Source organism: Taudactylus pleione, unplaced genomic scaffold (genome assembly GCF_031769625.1).
Source record: "Taudactylus pleione unplaced genomic scaffold, aTauple2 ptg000142l, whole genome shotgun sequence".
Classification (NCBI taxonomy): Eukaryota; Metazoa; Chordata; class Amphibia; order Anura; family Myobatrachidae; genus Taudactylus; species Taudactylus pleione.
Window position 1 is genome coordinate 725,448 of NW_028284544.1, and position 22,440 is coordinate 747,887.

General features: G+C 43.5%; 1 protein-coding gene across 2 annotated transcripts in view; it reads left to right on the top strand.

Moving 5' to 3' along the window:
- Positions 1 to 1,834: 1,834 nt before the first annotated feature.
- The window catches only part of FBXO25 (F-box protein 25), a 34,512-nt gene continuing 13,906 nt past the window's right edge, over positions 1,835 to 22,440 (top strand). For both annotated transcript variants that reach the window (XM_088473831.1, XM_088473832.1), the window contains exons 1-8: positions 1,835 to 1,920; positions 4,314 to 4,445; positions 6,116 to 6,216; positions 6,698 to 6,747; positions 11,811 to 11,903; positions 14,784 to 14,877; positions 15,839 to 16,023; positions 16,136 to 16,318. In XM_088473831.1, the coding sequence (XP_088329957.1) occupies positions 4,321 to 4,445; positions 6,116 to 6,216; positions 6,698 to 6,747; positions 11,811 to 11,903; positions 14,784 to 14,877; positions 15,839 to 16,023; positions 16,136 to 16,318 (831 nt within the window). In that variant the 5' untranslated portion in view covers positions 1,835 to 1,920; positions 4,314 to 4,320. The remainder of the gene's footprint in view (positions 1,921 to 4,313; positions 4,446 to 6,115; positions 6,217 to 6,697; positions 6,748 to 11,810; positions 11,904 to 14,783; positions 14,878 to 15,838; positions 16,024 to 16,135; positions 16,319 to 22,440) is intronic.

The window sequence follows — 22,440 nt, forward strand, 5'->3', positions numbered from 1 at the left end:
GCAAGTAATAGTACAATGGAGGGAAATGTGCCTGCAAAATTTCCAAACTATTATTGAGCAGAGGAAAAGAGGAGAAACGGAATATTAAAGTAAACTGAATTAGAAGACAGATGACAGGCTAGGAAAAGAAGAGATATTATTTCTAATACATATACTAAAATTGGCACTGAATACAGTAAGCTATGAGTTGTTTGTGAAACGAGCGAGTCAGTACAAATAATAGCAGGTGTAAGTTCATATAGTGAGCAAACAGAGGCCAGTGAGGATTGTCCAGGTGATGAAGACAGCAGTTGCTTGTAGTGTAGATATTGTGAACTTACATTTCTTGATTATACTTTGTCCATATATTCGTGTTAAAGAATAGTTTCAGGTTAGAGTGGTCTCCTTCAGTTTAACTTCGGTATAATGCCGAATTCGGTAAGAAATACACTTTTACAAATTATGCACTTATATTAATTATGCCCTACTCAGCCCAGGGGCCTTCAGCCTTGCTATGAACTTAAATAGTCAGTGCTTGCATGTGTATGCAATGAATCCAATCATCCCCCAATACCCTCCCACTAATATGGCTAGCAATAAATGTCCTAACATAAACAAACAGTGAATGCCACAAAGCTAAGAAGAACTAGGACTAGTAATCTATTCACTTTTTAAATAATTAGAAATTAGACGATCTGCAGCAATGAGTTTACAGTGCTCATCATTTACAAAATACAGCGCTCAAACAAGTAAATATTCACTATATATCGTGTAAGGTTATTTTTTTAAAGCATTTTAACTGTTAAAATGAATTAACACTACAACTGCGTTGCCATTCTGCAGTCAGCAATACGCTATCAACAGCATAAGGCCGGCTACACGCTTGGCCGATATCGGCACGACAAATCGTGCATATCGGCTAGTGTGTAAGCACTATTGCGCACTTCCGCGGGTCTTATGCGACGTCTTCCGGGCAACCGAAAGATATCGCATGCAATTAGGTGCCAATCGTGTAGTGTGTACAGCCAACCGGACGACCAGACGAGATGTCTGTCCGATTTGCCGAATTTTGACGTCATATGTTGCCAGTGATCTTTGTGGTGTGTACAGGAGCAGCGATAAATCGTATAAGAGCAACAATACAAAATATTGTTTCGGTTGTATGCGATATTGACAAGTGCGTACGCTCAATATTGTAAGTTCTGGCATCAAGGAAAATTGGATGGACAGAAAGTGCCATTTGTGGGAGGTGACGGGGGTGGTCGGCGGAACGCAGGCGTGCCAGTGCATTTGAAAGCCGTTGCATGGGCGTGCATAAATCCACTGATATGTCCTACGCAGCCTGAGGCCTAATAGCATGCGACAAGGTTAGCAATTCCTGAGTAAGGTCAGAGCTTGTGCAAGCATGCGTAAGGCTGCGATGGTAGTCGATGTTACTGATGGTTTCACAGTCTCGCTATAGATTACGGATGTGTATAAGGTAAAGTGGGCGTCTCTGTGTAGTGCTGCGACGCAGTGGATTAGCATACTATCGCACTAAGACTGCGTGTGTAATCGCTAGTGCAATCCTTAATGAATCAGGCCAGACCCTCTGTACCAACACCCACTGAGCACAGGCAGCAGCACAGCTAGGGAGTGGGACACACGGCAGCAGCACAGCTAGGGAGTGGGACACACAGCAGCAGCAGGGGCTGCAGAATACGGAGAGAGAAACAAGTAACAACAACAACAGAAGCGCGTGGTCGACATCACGTGACCGCAATACAGCCAGAGGCGCGTGACAGCGATCCGGGACTCAATATCCGGAGTCAGACGCCAGCTGTCGGCCAATAAGCACATAGGTGGGCGGGGACAACGGCGCCATTTGCATATTAGCTAGAAGCTCGGTTACTTCCGTCAACAAACCAAACGAATCCCGCGCGCCCTATGCCGAGGGGGAAGGTAAGTGCGCTAGCCTGGGACTTGTAGTGCCGCTCTACAGTATCTGCAGGTTACCTAACTCTGTGGCCATTAGCGGGCTTCTGCATACGATGATGTGCAGGGTGTGTGACACATGCATTCTAGCTTATATTACAAGTATTATCATTCTTTACTGTTATGGTATAAATGATATCTATATGGTATATTTACGTTCTATTTTCTGCTGTAGGCTGTATGTTAGTGTTTCCAGCATCATGATATTGTATTAATGGAGGAAAGTGAACTCTCGCTCTCTCCCCCCCCCCCCCCCCCACGTATATCATATGTAGGTTATTCCCCACCCCATCCCCACTATACTTTCTGTAGGATTTCATTGTTAAAATGTCCAGTGTTGTTTTCTGCAATACGGTAAAGTAAGTCCACCTTCACTTAGCCATAACAATAGTGATCTTTATTTAATTAATTAGAATTAGGTGCACATTTTGCCCAGCTGTGATATGTACCATGGAGCATATTGCCAGGGAAGGGGTGCAAATGCAGAAATGTGTCATCTTTTGTCATGTATAGAAGTACAGTATGCACACCTTACACTACACTGGAGGCCAGGGCTGTGCATGTTACATCCCACCAAGCACATTATTGTTTTTCCAGGCAAATATTTTGCGCCCAGTAGCTGGATTTGTGATAATTTGGCTACTTTATTATTTAATGCATGATCTTTCAGTTGCTCATCTACTTGGGCAGCCCTGTAGTTTCGGCATCTGTCCCCTCTCTGTAATGACTGTCTGCGCCGGGATGGTAAGTAGGGATGGCCACATTTGCTAAGCCGTACTGTTGCGTCATTATGATTGGATTTCAGTCAGTGATATGTTATACCCCTTTTCCACTAGCCTCAAAATTCCGGGTTATTGCACGTGAGCGCGTGTCAATCCAGGATTTTGGCACGTGGAAACTGCTCCACCCGGGAAGCCAACCTTGCTAGCGAGTAGGGTTATTCCTGGGAAGGACCCTAGTAAGGCTCAGTGTAAATGGGTTGGCTTCCCGAGATTTGGAACATAGGACCCAATGCAGACCCACTCGCTAGATGCGTTTGCACGCAGCTGTCAGCTGCCAAAGTATGCAAATCCCGCGATCACACGCCAAGATATTAGCACGCCCACTATGTCTTGGCGTGCATCAGACCCATACGCAGCACTTGTGGCTGACCATACCCTACCGCAAGCATGTGAGTGCTTAGTTGCCTAAATCAGCCATGTGACGTGTATTATGACGCTGCGTCTTAATTATGCACGCCTCTGAAACGGCGTTAAGATGCACAGACACGCCTGCACCACCATACACCCCTTTCCGTCACCACCCACAAATGGCTCGTCCTGCCACTCATTCTAGCGAGGCATCTATGTGCAAGGGGCAATCGCTTGGACTGGTTCGTGCACGCGCACTGCATCTTATGCGCAGATTGCAAACGTCAGCAGGTCTGAATCTGGTCCATAGTTCCAAATCAGATCAGACCGGTTTACAGCATGGGGAGAGACATTCCGGCGCAAGGAAATAATATTGTCTCCAAGCGCTGGCACTGCAGTCGTGTGAAGTGTGAACGGCGCTGATCTGGGAATAACCCTGATCGGTACTGCAGTTGAAAAGGGGTATGTCCAGGTTTGGAACTATGTTCCAAATCTCGGGTCAGACCCGGACTTAAGTGGAAAAGCGGTTTTAGTGGTACGATGCTGGATCTGGGGACAACTAGATAAGCCAGAGGTTCCCAACGTGGTCCTCAAGGCTCCCCAACAGTTCAGGTTATAGAGATATCCATGGTTGAGCACAGGTGACTTATTTATTATCTCAGTCAATTTGATTTAACACCCATGCTCAACCATGGATATCTCTAAAACCGGAACTGTTGGGGAGCCTTGAGAACTGCGTCTGGAAACCTCTGCTATATGCAAAATACTTTTTTAGATTAAGCGGTAGTTCACTACTTAGGGTTAATTTAGGATTGCCATGTCTTCCTGTTTAACCAAATTAGTCCTCTTTCTTGTTTTACCATTAAATATTAACTCACAATACTTATCTTCACATAATTTACACTCCTGATGGACCCAAACTAGTAGGTGTTATTTCCTTTAAAAATATAGTCCTTCATATGGGACCTAATTGTGAGATTGAGTACTGCATCAACTCTCCTCTGCTTACTCCTGCTGGCTTCAGTGAGTTTCCTTACCTATGCCCCTGCCAATATGTCCAGCCCAGTCTGTGGTGTGATATTAATGTTTGGTACTTATGGTCTGCTATTGTGCATTGTATTTATGCTTTAATACCCTGTTACTATTTTATTTGTTTTCCCTGTGCTGCATTGCATACACTTTGTGACGCCTTTATAAATAATAATAATAAAATTATTGCATTAATTGCAGGACAGTCATGCCATTTCTAGGTCAAGACTGGCGCTCTCCTGGCTGGAGCTGGATGAAAACGGAAGATGGATGGAAAAGATCTGAATTCTATTGTGATGATTTTGAAAGAAACAACAATATTGATCTCCATCTGTAAGTAAAGTAGATTACTTCTTACTCTTCTGATCAGCATTGCAATGAGCTGATCTGTCCCATGGCAGAAAGAAGTTGGGTATATGACCTTCTTTTCTTATTACCACAGTCTTCCCACAACAGTCTGACGGGATGTAGTTATGAGACCGGCGGCCGTGATGCCCCCGCGGTCTCAACACTTAAGATATTTCGACGCCTGTCTTAATCCTGACGTGGGAATGACAAAGGACGCAAGTCTGGGGTGCCCTTAGGCGTTATCAGCAATGGGGGGGGGTGTTGTGTTAGTTTGAGGGAGTGTAGCGGGCTCAGGTTTGGGGGGAGGGGGGGTTTAGGGATAGACAACCCCGGGGGGGGTTATAGTTAGGAACCTCCAGGGGGAGGTTAGGCACTAGGGGGGGGAGGGTTAGGCACCGCTTAAGGGGGAGATGGATAGGATTCTTACCTGCCCTGTCAGGATCTTATCTCTTTGGGCTGCTGGCGTCGGGATATGAACCGGCGGTTGTTCAACCGCCGGCACTTCATACCCATTCCCAGTTTGACAAAAGTCTCGATCCTCTAAGCTGAAGTTGGCATTTAAGTACTCAGTACCTGCATGTTGGCCCAGCCTCTCCTACTGTATAGCTACCTATCCATGGAAAGGGAAGGTGTTAGCTGGAATACTCTGTACGGCTGACATTCTAGTCTTCTCATTGGCTACAGGTTGTTGTTCCTTTGCCACATTTAAGTGTAACCGGTTTTGGAGAATGCGTGCACCCCGTTAACCTTTCCTGGCTGTTAATGATAAATGTATTTCAGGAGTAAGTGGGCTATGTTTTGAGGTAGTATTTATAAATGGTGACTCAATGAGGTCTAACGCCCTAATTATTAAGCAATTCCCAGCACAGTAAACGGGTGGCTAATGCATGTTAACTCATGGATTCTGTGTTAAGTGTCTGGAATCTATGGGTTACATCATGCGGTGAGCCCCAAAGAGGGCATTTAATGCATTTTTTATTTTTCTTGCCCCTCCTGAGGAAAAATATGTGAAAAATACTAGTTCAGTGCACTCCCTGGGGCTTACCACATGTGTTAAAAACAATAATAAAATAAACCATTAATAATATAATCACTCTTTTGTGCGGAGATTTCTTGCATTATTTGGATAAAGTTAACTATGAGAAATTGTAGAACGTGATTCAACAGTTGTTTATTTCACTGTGTATTAAATGAAATCCTCCCTGTCAGCCAAAACCATGTTAAATGCTAAAGATACTACAAAACCGCTAAAAAAATATTCTTGCCTTTACTAGCACATCGCAAAACGATGATGGGGTTATATACATATATTGAGTGTATTGTCATGTCTGATACTTGTGAAATAAATGCCAGTTGTTCACCATTTTAAAATGCTATGAGAGTTTACCAATAGAAACCTGCCAGCTCCATGGTTGTGGCTTCATATTGGACGGCTTATAGTACCTACTCAGCATTACAAAACCACATCCTTTAGCAAAAGCCAGGAGCACTCCCCATGGTCAGGTGAGGGAGTGGTGGGTGGGATAATGTTTCACCCTACCTGGGAATGCAGCTTTAAATGTTTCATTGTATCATTCTGTGTACTGAAGGTCACTGCTTTGTTTAATAAACATAGAATTCAATTATTATTATTATTATTAATAATTTTTTCCCAGATTAAATATAGATGACAGAGAAACCTTTACATCTGAAGATTGTGTACTTTCTAGCAAAAAAAGGATAAAGGAACAATTCAACAACACTGCAAGATCACAATGTAAGAAAATAAGTATATTTGTGTGGTAATGCAGCATTCATATCTCTAATGACTTTTACATTTTACCATGAACAACGTTAGGTAGGCATTTGTGTTTGTCCACTTCTTCGTAACTGATACTGTCCTGTATATTTATATCAAATGGATGGGGGAGAAACTTCTATTTATATTTATAGCTCTGGTGGACTCCGTCTTTCCATAGCACTTCAACTAGGCTCCGCTAAAGAGAGCACTGGACAGCCTTCAATGTGTGCTTGCTGTTATTGGTGCAGGTATAATAACGAACTAGCCATCTGGTTCAGGTAATAGAGGGGATGCCAGCGGGTAAGGAGGTGGTGCTCTATGTATAATACATTGTTACAATGCTGAGATCCATATTAATAAGACATTGGAGCTAGGTAGGGTCAGGAAGATGGAGGCAATATTTTAGCAGTTTACCGTGGGTGTGCATATTTAATATATAGTTTTATTATTTTTGCAGATTATTACAGAGAAAAATGGATTTGTGTTCAGAAGGAGAGTACACGGGAAGTAAGTATAATATTTAAGTAGGTAATCTTTGGCCATTCTATTCATTAAGTCTGTGTTCTTTGAGATATCTAGCTCAGTGACCTATATAATGTCAGATGTAGCCTGGTTCTTTAGTTTATCGCAAGTATGCATCCACCTACACAATAAAGACTAAAATTTTACTTTTAATGCTATTCTTCAGCCGCTGAATGTAAGGAACAATATTAAATACAAAGCCACACACGTTTCGTATACAATATTATTGGCCCTTTACAGTGCATCCGGAAAGTATTCACAACGCTTCACTTTTTCCACATTTGTTATGTTACAGCCTTATTTCTAAATGGAATAAATGTAATTTTTGTGCTCAAAATTCTACACACAATACCCCATAATGACAACGTGTAAAAAGTTTTTTTGCAAATTTAATAAATAAAATAAAATCACATGTACATAAGTATTCACAACCTTTGCTCAATAGTTTGTTGATGCACTTTTGGCAGCAATTACAGCCTCACGTCTTTTTGAATATGATGCCACAAGCTTGGCACACCAGTTTCGCCCATTCCTCTTTGCAGCAGCTCTCAAGCTCCATCAGATTGGATGGGAAGTATCGGTGCACAGCCATTTTCAGATCTCTCCAGAGATGTTCAATCGGATTCAAGTCTGGGCTCTGGCTGGGCCACTCAAGGACATTCACAGGAGTTGTAATGAAGCCACTCCTTTGATATCTTGGCTGTGTGCTTCGGACCGTTGTCCTGCTGAAAGATGAACTGTTGCCCCAGTCTGAGGTCAAGAGCACTCTGGAGCAGGTTTTCATCCAGGATGTCTCTGTACATTGCTGCATTCATCTTTCCCTCTATCCTGACTAGTCTCCCAGTTCCTGCCGCTAAAAAACATTCCCACAGCATGATGTTTCCACCACCATGCTTCACTGTAGGGATGGTATTGGCCTGGTGATGAGCAGCGCCTGGTTTCCTCCAAACAACGCCTGGCATTCACGCCAAAGAGTTCAGTCTTTGTCTCTCATGGTCTGAGAGTCCTTAAGGTGCATTTTGGCAAACTTCAGGCCGGCTGCCATGTGCTGTTTACTAAGGAGTAGCTTCCTTCTGGCCACTCTACCATACAGGCCTGATTGGTAGATTGCTGCAGAGATGGCTGTCCTTCTGGAAGGTTCTCTCTCCATAGAAGAATGCTGTAGCTCTGACAGAGTGACCATCGGGTTCTTGGTCACCTCCCTGACTAGGGCCCTTCTCCGCCGTTCGCTCAGTTTAGACGGCCAGCCAACTCTAGGAAGAGTCCTGGTGGCCAGCCATCTACAGATTTTGGAGGCCACTGTGCTAATTGGGACCTTCAAAGCAGCAGATATTTTTCTGTACGCTTCCCCAGATTTGTGCCTCGAGACCATACTGTCTCAGAGGTCTACAGACAATTCCTTGGACTTCGTGCTTGGTTTGTGCTCTGACATGCACTGTCAAGTGTGGGACCTTATATAGACAGGTGTATGCCTTTCAAAATCCTATCCAATCAACTGAATTTACCATAGGTGGACTCCAATTAAGCTGTAAGAACATCTCAAGGATGATTAGTGGAAACAGAATGCACCTGAGCTCAATTTTGAGCTTCATGGCAAAGGCCGTGAATACTTATGTACATGTGATTTCTTAGTGGGTTTTTTTCATTAAATTTGCAAAAATCTCAAAAAACCTTTTTACACGTTGTCCTTATGGGGTATTGTGTGTAGAATTTTGAGGACAAAAATTAATTTATTCCTTTTTGGAATAAAGCTGTAACATAACAAAATGTGGAAAAAGTGAAGCGCTGTGAATACTTTCCGGATGCACTGTAAGTCCAGCAGCCAAATCTGCTTTGAAAAGCGCCGCTAAGTAAATTTACCCGTATGTCCTAAGTACTGTCATAGTCTTCAAATATCAACATAGGGCTAAATTTACTATGCACGGTTTGTCAAAGCAGACAACAATCGGTGATTTTGATCAATTAATTTAAAGCGGCAAGAGAAATAAATGCTAAATCAGGTGGCTTTGACAAACTGTGTAATAGTAAATCTAGCCCATAGACTCATTTTTAAAGCCTGCGCGCACACCTGCTTAGCCAGCCACTGAAGCATGGCATCTTGAAGCATGGAGTTAGAACCGGAGTTTGAAACGGATTTGGACGTTTGACTACTTTCTAACTAAAAATTAAGCCATTTCCCAAATACAGCAGCACAGGAATGCTGCCACTCCTCCTTCATTTACACTCCCCTGAGACTGGGGTCGGGTACCGTCTCATGTTGCAGCTAAATCGAACTCCACAACCTGCTGGATGCGACAAGACCACACACTCGAGCGAAGGAGACTCTGTGGCTTTTTGCAGATCACTCTATCATTTTATTCATTTCTGCTTAAGTTTAACATGGTTTTTAACTTATAATGCTGTCGCCATTTATTTTTTTTATTTTTTCTCCACCTGGACGTTATACTTTCGCTACTTGCACACCCTACCAGATGTAACCTATGCAGTGCGCCCCAGATGGCTGCCTCGGATGGTTCTTTCTTGGGCAGGATGAACAAACACATGGATCTATTCATTCAGTGTGTTTCATATTACAAATGTTTCAGTCACCCGTAAATGTCATACCCGAACTGCAGCACTGTTTGCTGTATTTACGTTTCCCTGTTTTGTAAAATGTGCTTCCACCCCACTGTATGATATACTGGTGTGCTATACTTCCACTGAAGTGCATCCTCCATGGGCAGGATGTACTTCATGTGGATCTATTCACACAGGGTATAGCATACTGCCACACATGTCAGTTTTCCCATATATGCCTTGGGTCCTTGTACGGCTTATCTCCCACAGTGCAACCTTAGTAGTGCGCCCAACATGGCTGCCTCACCTGGTACACTCGTGGATGGGATGAAAAATACATGGACCTGACTATTGTGGTGGGACTCTACTCCTAGCGTCAGGACGCTGCAACCACCCATTCTGTGTCATCTCTTCTAGGCGTAACCTATTCCACCCAGGGTAATCATACATAATGCGCCCAAGACGGCTGCCTCATTTGGTACCTTTTGTGGGTGGAATATATAACCCATGGAAGTTATTTCCCAAATGTCTGCACCAACCCTGTAATATGCTTATTGTGCTCTCTAGGTTTTTGGTTGATTTTAATTATCTCGATGTGGTTTTCTATTTTCTGCAACACCAAATCCTTGTTCAATGTACCATGTTCTCTAATGTCTGTAAAGCGACTTTGAGTCCTATGGGAGAAAAGCGCTATATAAATAAAATGTATTATTATTATTTATCTGGCAGCAACAATTAACCAAAATACTCAGCTTTGCCTCCACTAGTGATAGACAATTCTCTGTGTCATTATGCTCTGGTGGAGTATAACTAAATGCACTGTTCCACCATCGAACTGATGGAACTACTGTATATTGACAAATTGCTGATTGTCAATATTTATATTGACAATCAGCTATTTGCTCCCAAATGCTGGAAAATGGACAAAAACTGTTGTTTGAACAAATTTGTTTAGCTCAAACATTTAACAAACTTGTCTGACGACCATTTTCATCTGTTTTCTGGCATTTAAGAGCAAATTGCTGATCATCAGTTACTCCCATACGTTACCAGATTTTCATTCCAACCAATCAACAAGTTGGCTGGTTGGATGAAAGTTGGTCTAGTGTGTGGCCAGCTTTTGTATGCCTTGAGGACCGAGGTTGGGAATCACTGGTCTAGAAGATAATAGCTAGAATCTGTTTGGTTACTATGGGCAACATCTCCACATCTAAAATCCCGCACTTTAGTAAACATAGGTGTCCATATATGTGTTCTATTTCTACTGAGTTGTGTGTTCACATAAACACCTCTAATGTATAATTCCTTCACTTGCAGAATTTCGGTTCCTCTTCAAGTTACTATCAGAAAGGCTATTTGTACATGAAATAATTGGTTCATACAGGGATCATTTATTATATATTCTGTAGATTATAAGAATATCAGATATCGCCTTATAAAGTTGCAAGGCTACTTTTCAAGTGTATTTTTACAGGTCATACATTCTAAGGTTATTTTCAATGCCCTTGCAATCTAAGCCATACATTACTTCTAAAAAGAGAAAATCTATTTTTTTTTTTTTTTTTTTTTCTTCCAATTCAAAAGTTACATTTCAATATTTTTCATTTTAACATGTCCTGCCTGCCTTACTGCTAGTCTTCCTTTCCTTCCCACAGCGAAAGGTCTGCTATAACAAATAGCCATACAGAAAAAAAATAGAAGCAGGAGTTTGACTGTAACTGATTTTTATTTTTTTTTATGGAAACTAAAACAAATAAATGCCACTTTTCCGCTTCGCCACAGATCATTTCCTCTTCTTCTTTTTTTTATTAAATATATTTTGCGCAGAACTGTGTAATATTGTTTGATATGTAATACATGGTTAGAATTGGTTTGTAGTGTTAAATGTTACAATGAAGTTCTCATTGCAAAAACTGAGACAAAGAATCAATCAATGGACTCTAGTCCAGTGGTTCTCAAACTCTGTCCTCAGGACCCCACACAGTTCACGTTTTCCAGGTCACCCAGCAGGTGCACAGGTGTATTCATTACTCACTGACACATTTTAAAAAATCCATAGGTGGAGAGAATTCTTTCACTTGTGTTTCTGTGAGACCTGTAATACATGCACTGTTTGGGGTCCTGAGGACCAAGTTTGAGAACCTGTGTTCTAGTCTATAGTCTTCGCCTATACCTACTCCCCCGTGCTACCCACTGTGGTTGTCCAAAATTTATATGATTGGGTGATTACTTGGGGCAGGTTAGTGTGTTCTCTAACAGTATAGAGCCTTTTTAGAACTGACCATTCCTTCTGATGTCCTTCCAGCCAGAAGCTGAGCTATAGTAACTTTCCTCCAATGTTCACTGAAGGGTAGTATTAATGGAAACTGGATTATATTATTCAGATAATGTGTTGGGAATTTATATTTTCAGCAGATTAATGTAACATTCCATTAGCTAATGACTCTGCCACATTCTTTAGCAGCATTTATTTAACCTCACTTTTTCAACAGAGACATGGATATTGCACCCTGGGTGAAGCCTTTAACCGTTTAGACTTTTCAAGTGCAATACAGGACATCCGAAGATTCAACTATGTCGTCAAGGTAAGTCCTTTAACACTTTCATTCTTCATGCTCAATCTAAGAGGTCTATTTACTAAGCCTTTAATAGAGATAAAGTACCAACCAATTGGTTCCTAACTGCCATGTCACAGGCTGTTTGAAATGACAGGAGCTGATTGGTTGGTACTTTATCTCCATCCAGAGATAAAGCACCAACCAATCAGCTCCTATCATTTTTCAAATACCGCCTGTGACATGGTAGTTAGGAGCTGATTGGCTGGTACTTTCTCTGTTCACTTTCTCTCCATTCAAGGCTTAGTAAATAGACCCCTTATTTCATGAGCAAGTAATGGCAGTTACTAGAATTTCTATTTTGCATCTCGTTACCAGAGCCGCTGTTACATAATGCTGTCACATTGGTTACACCTGGCTTAGTATTATCCCATATATTTTAGTTATTTTTGGAACCATAGAGAAACCATGGTAATCTAGGTTTTATAGCAGTTTAAACAGTTCTGGTCAGCATTATTTGCACCCTTGAATTTTAAGTACATCATGTACAACATCTCCTGGAGAAAAAAGGATTTATATTAGTGAAATGGCTTTGGTTTATAGACACTAATATTTGGCACAGAACGGGATAATAATTTGAAAAAGGGATAGGAGGAAATACTATAACAACTAAAAGATTACCATGACACCATTATTGGCACCCTTTTGAGCAATTCAAATCAGTTTGAAAAAAACTGAACTGAAGTGGAATAATTTATCATAGAATTCAAGTCATGTGAGAACTTAATTTAGAAATGAGTCACCTAACTTTAAAAAGGCCACTTTTTTTATTCTGTTACTTTGTCACAATGGTAAAGACGAGAGTTGTCTGAGAGCATCAGAACTGCTATTTTCGCCAAGCACAGGTCCTCTAAAGCATACAAGGCCATCTCCGAAGACCTTGGTATCCCTGTTTTCAAGAGTCAGCAATATTATAAACATCGGCCATTGGGAAAAGGAATCCTGCTTCAGCAAATTGCAATGGTAGAGTGTGAGAAACCAGTTGCACACCAGTTGCAAGATGTTTTATAGATGGCTACAAGACACATTTGGAGGCAGTCATTGTTGCCAAAGTGTGTGCCACTAAATATTAAGGAAGGGTGTTTTTAATACAGTCCACCTCATATATTTTTATTTTGTCTTTGAAAAGGATTTTTTTTTTTTTTGTTTGGGGGGGTTCATACATAACTGGACATCTGAAATTAAAATATTATCATAATTCGTAGTTGGTGGGTTTCCATTAATTTCTGAAGATATTGTACAGGTTACACTTGAAATTCAAGAGTGCCAATAATGTTGACCAGAACTGTATATCCGTTTGTGTGTGATGGCGTTACATGTGTATTTAGTGCAGGGGGGATCTGATCTGAAGCTGCCCTCTGCTCCGTTTCTGCCTTCAGTCTGGGAGTATCCCAGTGACTATATCATGTTACAGTAAGTGGATAGCAAGGTAATTTTCCCCTGTTCATTGATGGACATTATGTAGGTCTGTATGCAATATGGCAGTTGTAACTTGGGGGGCGATGGCTGGAATGAGCTGTTGGCTTTGCCTTGCATTTCCTGCCACATTCATGTCATGTAAGCAGATATGCTTGAAGATAGTTTATGCACCAGAATGTCTATATTATTAAAGCAGGGAAGGAGAGAATGGACTTTGTGTTTTCCTTCACACCCATGGTATTCTGAAACTTAAACGCTGCGGTCCAGACATAACACAATAGGGTGGTATCATTGAACTAGTGTACTCTATTGTGCTCATTGGACTGAAGATAGCCCCCCCACCCTTAGTGCAAGAAGAGGGTATAGATGTTCACACAGCCAAAGTCTTTTTAAATCTTCGCACTTGTCGTGTATTTTCATGGTCAGAGGTAAAGGAAATATCCCATTCATAGAGTTTAACAAAACCACAATCATTGAGCATTGTAACGTTTTGCTTTTTAAATTAAAATATTCTATAGGTTTCATTTTCAATTGTTTTGGACTATCGCAAGTATTTGGGGCCCCTCAGACAGGATTCAGTTGTTATGCCGATAGGTGGGAATGCCGCGGGTCACCCATTACTTATCGTGGTCAAATTCACTGGCAATGCACTTTTGGCGCGCAAAAGACGGACTTTTCGCCAATTTCTGCTTCCCACCTCATGAAGGTGCGAGCAGAAATAATGGACACTCGTGCCCGATCAGAGCAACAGTTAAATTGCTCTGTTGGGGGCCCATTAGTTACAACTCTGCTAAAAACAATTGAATTCCCCTCTATGCTTTTGTTGTTGGCAGTGTACTGTAAATGCTTTTAGAATATGAGCCTAGTTCTACTGTCAAATTAACACTTATTGTATTTCACATTGTATGATAATTAGACATGCAGGGGCTGATACTAGTCGGACAGAACTCTCTGCACGGACGTAAATAGCGAGTATTCGCACACAGAGCGTGCGCAGATGTGGATTTACACATTTTTGTCAATCTCTGTTCTATTTGGATGGATCTATGCTGTTTGTCTCTTCGTGAAATGGGCGTTTCAGAGCTGGAACTGGGTGGTGTCTTGTGGGCGTGTAGCTAGAGTTCTGCGCTGTTCTGAATCTTATGCACCGAGAAGGGAAGACTGATCTCTTGCACCTAGCATGGGGCTGGTGCACGTTCCCATACTATTGATGTTGGTTGCGGCTGTGGACGGAAAGCCGGTTGGCGGAACTTGAAGCCACACAGATCTTCTCATTAGCCCTACAGTCCCTCACATAGGGTAAGGTTGTAAGTCTGGTTTCAGTGCCATCGCGTGAACACCGCCATTTTGCTTCCAACTCCGAATCATCCCTGTAATTTGCTATTTGGACCTTATCTAATTACTGCCACAATTTTTATTTCCATCTTTCAGTTGCTTCAGCTGATTGCAAAGTCCCAGATCACATCATTGAGTGGTGCAGCCCAGAGGAATTATTTTAACATTTTGGAAACTATTGTTGGAAAAGGTAATGGGTTTGTTGAATGTGGAATAGGTGATTTCGATAGGACAAATATTTTATAAACCTAAGTGCTGTAGTGTTCCTGTTAGACTGCGGGCAGGACGTGAGCTGGGAGTCCCTGTGTGCGCCTTATGCTGGGTACATACTAGACAATGTCGTCCCATTCGAGCTGGATCGGGCAACATATTGGGCACATTGTCTAGTGTGTACCCGCAATGTCGCTGACCGTGCACACTCCCACGCATCGTCGGTGACATCACCCGGCTGACCTGCATGCAGGTCCGACGGGCAACATCATTAGCGAGGCATCGGCAATTTTATACGCACTTGCCGATGTTTACGAGGTTGGTACACACTAGGCATCGTCTAGTGTGTACCGGCCTTTACGGAGCTGCTGGGCTTCACATGTGCACAACATCTATTTACCCGGCGGAGATCAGTCGCCACAATTCTTACCTCTTGCGGGACACTGCGGCCCACAGATGGGGAAGGCAAAGGGCATGCTGTGATAGTGGGGCACCGCTAAAAGGGCAGGCAGCATTTTGCCCCTTTAAAATTGGGCAGGCTGCTAAAACAGCCTAGCGGGAACACTATGCTGCTTTATTACACTAACTTCTTACTGTCCTCAGTATATCTCATATATATATATATATATATATATATATATATATATATATATATATATATATATATATATTATTTATTAATTATTTAAAGGGGTTCATTGCCTAAATAAAAATTGTTGCCTTTGGGCAGCATGTAGTGAAATAGTAGTACTTTCCCACTCCTACCCGCTGTTATCCCAGGGGTTTTCTGATGATGTAGCTGCAATGAAGGACTTATGTCTTTACTTCCCACACACCTCTACATGGCTTCAGCTGTTTTGTCCAAGCTAGGTACAGACGACAGGGCTTTTAGTTCAGATTTGGCAAAGTCCTGCTACTTTTATATGTTTTTATTGTTTCAGTTCTGGAAGATCAGTACAACCCGCGTTTAATTCGAGAGCTTCTTCATGACCTGAGCTCCACCTTGTGCATCCTGATTTGGGAAGTTGGCAAATCTGTACTGGTAGGAAATATCGACACTTGGATTTGTCGCTTAGAGACGATTCTTTCATGGCAGCAACAACTTATGAACCTTCAAATGAATCCGGTATGCCCACTTCACCGCCCCTTTTATCTGTCATCGCCCTTAAGTAGAATACTTACCTTACTTAATGATGGTCTGTTTGACCTTTTTTTTTTTTTTTTTTTTTTTTTTTTAGCAACTTGGTGATGGCCTTACCCTGTGTGATCTACCAATGCATATGCAGAGCAATATATTGTACAGATTTTCTGATGCCTGGGACATAATCAACCTGGGCCAAACAACACCAACGTTACATGTCCTCAGTGAAGACCGCCATCTCTGGAAAGAGCTTTGCAAATATCATTTTACAGAGAAAATGGTAAGTGTTTTACTTTAAAACTGAATATTCCTTTGCATCTTGTAATATAAATGTGCTGTTTTACCTGTGGCATATCCATGGAAACATATATAAGGCAGCTGGTCACCTGAAACAATAGCTTATTTTGGAAGCCATTATCAGTTGTTCCCAGGAAGTTCCTCACAGGAAAATCAGACTGTTCCTTGCACATCTTTTCTTACTAGCTTGCCTGCTATCAGCCCCAGCGACGGGGGTACAAGGGGGACACTTGTACAGGGCCCCGTGATTCCAAGTTCATGGTTCCCCCTTGTCTAAGCAGCTGAAGCAGGGCCGTATTGGTCAGTGATTGTGCTGAGAGGATGGCTCCGTCACTGACTAGGTGACACCTATAACTAGTTTTTGGAAAGTCGCCCACCTGCTGTTATAGAGGAGTCTGGCACGTCATCACCCTACAACGTCCTCCCTGCTTCCGACACTGAAGTTGAGTAACACAGGAGGGATGAGGGAGAGACATGGGGGGAGGGGGGGAGGCTGAAGGTGCAGGGATGGTGCTGGAGGGACACAGGCGATGATGAGGCTGGAGAGACTGGGGGATAAGACTGAGAGAAAGAGGCGTGGATGAGGCTGGAGAAACAGCAAAATGAGGCTGGAGAGACACAGGGGAGGTGAGCTAATGGCTGACAGATCTGTACCTACCGGGGAGGGATGGGGGGCCCCAAAAACATGAATTGCTGGGCCCCAAGATTTCTGTTGCCGGCCCTGCCTGCTGATTACAGTGCTGCATCCTGTGAGGTGTGCAAGCTTGGGTTAAGTGGATAGTGTAAGGAGGCTTGCTTCAGGCATGTCAGAAGCTGGGTGCTCACAGACGCCCGGGAAGTGTAATAAATGCAGCCGCCGGGAAAACTCTCATAACCTGCTGCTGTTTGTGTGCCCAAAGTTGCTCCTGACAGCTGCCAGGCAATCTGATAGAGGAGCAGTGGCTCCCTGCTGCCCCTGTCCTCGGCACCGCTGCCACTGTTTCTGTGCCCGGTGCTGCTGCTCATAGCCGCCGAGCAATCTGATGGTGGAGCAGTGCAGTGGCTCCTTGCTTCCCCCTGTGTATCTGGCGCTGCTCCTCGCAGCAGCAGGGGAAATCTTACGAATAGAGCAGCTGTCCCATGTGCATACCCAGCAGCTTACAGTCTTGAGGAGCTCACAGATCATCCTAGGGATGGCCATCGACCATCGATACTTGCCGGCTGATGCTAACTAGTTTTCCCATTGATGGCAGAGAACCAATGGTTCTCTTCCATCGATTGATGAGTGGGAGCCGATGTGGTGTTTTTTGTTTTTTTTTCTGTGGCAGGACTGAGCTTAGCCTCTACACTCGCTAAGCCTTGCCACCATTTTTGATTGGTCCGCCTTGGCCGCAGCAGAGGTGACCATCGAGGGGGTGCAAACCATTGATTTACCGTAGATGGCTTTTGTGCTATCGATGGTAATCAACGATGGGCCCATCGATGGTAACCATCAATGGACACCCCACCAATGGCCTTCCATAGGACATATATAGCAGCGTCCTACTGCCCGCAATAGCATCGATTATCGATACTTATTGATTTTGGCATATTGGGGAAAAAAATATTTTTGTTTTTTGAAGAAAGTTAATGCGGAGTATACTAGGGACAGTCATAAACCATCAATGGTGTATAACATCTGTCCTGCCTCCCTGTCACCCCTCTGAGATGCCGTGACTCCAAGGGGGACTAGGTAGCTGGCTCCTCGGACCCCAACTGCAGCCCGGAATTCAGGGGACAGGTTAGGCGGAACCCCGTTCCTACTATGTCTACCTCAGTACAGAGTTTGGCTAATACCTCTCCGGTTTTTCAGCAGATGCAGCAAAAAGAAAAGCCTTCACCTACTAAACATACTATATCTTCCCAATCCACACAGTCATCTGATTCTGACATATCATCTGGGGAGGCAGATCTCTCTCACTCTGACTCCATCTCAGGAGAAGAGGAGTCGGCCTCTAAACTAAATATACCGTATATACTCGAGTATAAGCCGAGTTTGTCAGCACATTTTTTGTGCTAAAAAGGACCCCCTCGGCTTATACTCGAGTGAAGAGTAGCGCTGACCGGACGGAGTTCGGTCAGCGCTACACAGCACAAACACACAGCCGCCGGAGCCGGCAGCTGTGTGTTTGCTGTAATCAGCAGCCGCTGAGAGTCTGTCAGACTCTCAGCGGCTGCTGCTGCTCCCACTGCGGGAGCCATCTTCCGGCTCCCGCAGTGGGTAATGGGAGACACGTCGTCATGACGACGTCTCTCCCATGCAAAGCGGCCGGAGGAGCGGATAGCGGCGGGACCAGGAGCGGGAGTTTCAGGTAAGTGATTTTTTTTATTTTTTTATTATCACTTCTCTCTCTACTGGGGGGGGGGGGGGGGGGGGACTACAGGGGGCACTAAAAGGGGGGATTACTACAGGGGGCACTATAAGGGGTGATTACCACTGGGGGTACTACCAGGGGGGGGATTACCACTGGGGGCACTAAAAGGGGGGGACTACCACTGGAGGCACTGAAAGGGGGGATTACTACTGGGTGCACTGCACTACCAGGGGGGATTACCACTGGGTGCACTACCAGGAGGGATTACTACGGGGGGCACAACCAGGGGAAATTACTACTGGGGGCACTACCAGCTGCTGCCATTTCCCACACTAGGATTATACTCGAGTCAATAAGTTTTCCCAGTTTTTTTGGGTAAAAGTAGGTACCTCGGCTTATATTCGGGTAGGCTTATACTCGAGTATATACGGGTAACAGCTCTTGTTAGAGCTGTTAATACTATTCCTCAAATGATGAACCCGCTCCTAAGAAAAAACACACACTTTTTAAGCAACAAAAGGTTGTTTTAACAGTTTCCTCACTCTGCCCAGCTATCTGATCACATGAGTGAAGCATGGAATATGCCCGGTAAAAGGTTTCAAATTTCAAAACTGTTCAGTTCCTTTTACCCTCTTCATTGTACTAAATGGGAAGTTCCCCCAGCAGTGGATTCTCATGTAACACGTCTGGTTAGAAATGCCAGCTTACCCATTCATACTGCAACCTCCTTGAAGGAGACTACAGATAGACGTATAGAAGCTTGTCCTAAATCTGTACACTCTTACAGGAGCTATTACTCGTCCTGCTAGGGCTACGGCCTGGGTGGCAAAAGCCATTGAGAGTTGGGCAGTTTTGTGTGTCTTTTTACCTTCAAATGCATCTTATTCGCACAACGATGCGAATAGATAACACAAGCAGCTTCTGCTGATTAAAATTTAATCGGCATGCCTATATTCTGTGTGCAACTGCGGGTGTATCTGCATGCGAAATACTACATTACAGTGTCAGCGGCTGTAACACTTTAACGTAGTGTTTAGCATGCAGATACACCTGCAGACGCACAGAGAACATAGGCATGCCGCATATCATTTTAATCAGCAGAAGCTGCATCTTTGTGTGAATAAGATGCATTTGAAGGTAAAAAGACGCACGAAAAGACGTTCTTCGCTTCTGAGTCACACCACGGTAAGACGCGACTAGAAGAGCTGTTTAACATGCCAGTAGGCTAGATGTATGTGGACTCATCTGTATTTACAATGGTGTGCTCCGAGAAACTATGATCCGCAAGTCTTTAAGGTTTGTCAAATTCTTGCCTTTCTTCAGGCTGGACTGGATATAGGCCTCCGCCTAGCATCTCTGAAAGTGCAGGTCTCTGAATTGCTACTATACCAGATGTTCATACCTTCATGCAAGGTGTTCTACGTATACAACCTCCCTTTGTTCCTCCTGTGGCTCCATGGGATTTGTCAGTGGTGCTCCAAGCACTTCAGGAACCTCTATTCGAACCCCTGGAATCAGTGGATGTCAAGTGGCTCACTGTGAAGACTTTTTCTTCTGGCTATAGCATCTGCCTGTCAGGATTTGATTTTAGGGGCACTTTCATATCGCTCCCCCCTTTTTAATATTTCATCAGGACAGGACTGTTCTTCGTACGCGCCCTGGTTTCCTTCCCAAGGTAGTTTCTTGCTTCCACCTGAATGAGGAAATTGTGGCTCCGGCATTTAAATCACCAGACCTCTCGGCAGGTGAGGTCTCGTTAGACGTGGTCCGTGCTCTGAAGATCTCCGTGGACCGCACTACTTCCATCAGAAAATCGGACTCCCTCTTTGTCCTATATGGATTCCACAAGAAGGGATGGCCAGCTAACAAACAAACAGACTCTGACCAGATGTATTCACATGACTATCTCACAGGCTTAAACACAGACTGGCCTTTCTATGCCGGCTTCAGTATCTGCCAATTCTACTCGCTCTGTGTGTCCCTCGTGGGCAGCCCGGTGTGGTGCCTCAGCTGAACAGTTATGCAAGGCAGCCACCTGGTCTTCTGTCCACACTTTTCTCAGGTTTTATGCCTTAGATACATTTGCCTTCCTTCGGGCGTTGAGTTCTTTTATTAGCTTAGGAGCTTTCCAGCCCTTTATTATTATTATCCTTTATTTATATGGCGCCACAAAGGTTCCGCAGCGCCTTACACAGTACATAAATGAGCACACAAGAAAAACAGTTAATAGTAATACAAAACAATGTAGGACAAGGACATGGTTTATAAACATAGCTGCATAACAAGCAGCAGGACATGAGCAACCAGGTGTTAGGTGTCATTGTGTGGAGTTACGAGTAAATTATACTATAACTACTGGAGGAGAAGCACGTGAGGGATGAGGGCCCTGCTCGTTAGAGCTTACATTCTAAAGGGGAAGGGCAGACAGACAGGGACGACACAGATGGGGTAGATAGTGAGGAAGGAGCATGGAGCAGTGGGTTAGGATATGTGCTGCGGTATGTGTGTGTTTAAGATAACCTGATGTTATGTCAAGATTAAGTCCTTCATACCTATCTCTATGACAGAAAATAGATTTTGTTTATGTGTTATTTACATGAGAGATGTACAAAATAAAGTTGTAGCACTTTAATTATTGTGTGTTACATTTTAGCATCTACTGTACATACATCCTGATAAAAAATGGATATATTATGGGACTGTCCCACCATCCTAATACAGTAGTGACTACTTTAATCCCAGCTGCTGGATACTATGCCATGCTCCAGTGAGTGGGTGCGTCTCACATGCTAGACCCACCCACAAATGGGTGCAGCCTTGCCCAACATGCTGTGGTCCCACAGGATGTTGCAGTACCTGGGCCCATAATTTCTTTTGGTAGCCCTGGAGGCAGAACCAGCCCTTGAACAACTACTTTGGAACATCCCCAATGTCTCCTTGTGGAGCCCTATGGATCCTGAAGAAGAAAAGGAGAGTTATGGTAAAACTTCGTTAACTCTTTCTTCAAAGTCCATAGGGTCCACAGGGCACCCGACCTGACGCTCCTATGGGTTTCTTCTCCTGGTCAATTGTTTCCTTCTCTGTGTGAGAGTGTGATTCCTCAGTGTGCCAGTCTTCCTTCTCTCCTATCCTGCTCCTGCCTTGGGCTTGTTAACAAAACTGAAGTGCCCTCAGATCTATAGGGGGAAGGACCGGAGCATCCTGGGATTGAAAAGATTTGCTATTGGTGTCCGGTCCTCCAGGTCCCACCTACACCCCAATGTCTCCCATTGGACCCTATGGACATCGAAGAAAGAGAGTTAACGAAGGTAAGTTTTACCATAACTCTCCCTCTTCCTTTTTTTTTTTTTTTTTTTTTATGCCAGAGGTTCCCAAACTCTGCCCTTACAGTCTAGGTTTTAAGGCTATCCATGTTTGGGCACAGGTTACTTTAATTAGCACCTCAGTTAATTTGATTTAATAATCCAGGCTCAAGCATATCCTTTAAAACCTGGCCAGTAATGGCGGAGTTTGTGAACCTCTGTTTTAATCTACCAAAAGCTGAAGAAAAATGAGTCTGCAGTTTGCAATCAATATTGAAGGGAACCTTGCTGTTTTCTCATGTCCTCATACCAAATTGTAAAACACGTGTGGACGAAAATGCTCCTAACGTAATTTCTTAATTGGTAGAAATGTTACATGTCTAGTGCCCATGTAGATCATTGTGGCAGAGTGATTTCCCCTTGTGAGGAAGGGGTTAACCTCCTGGGATTCACATGGTGACTCCACCCTT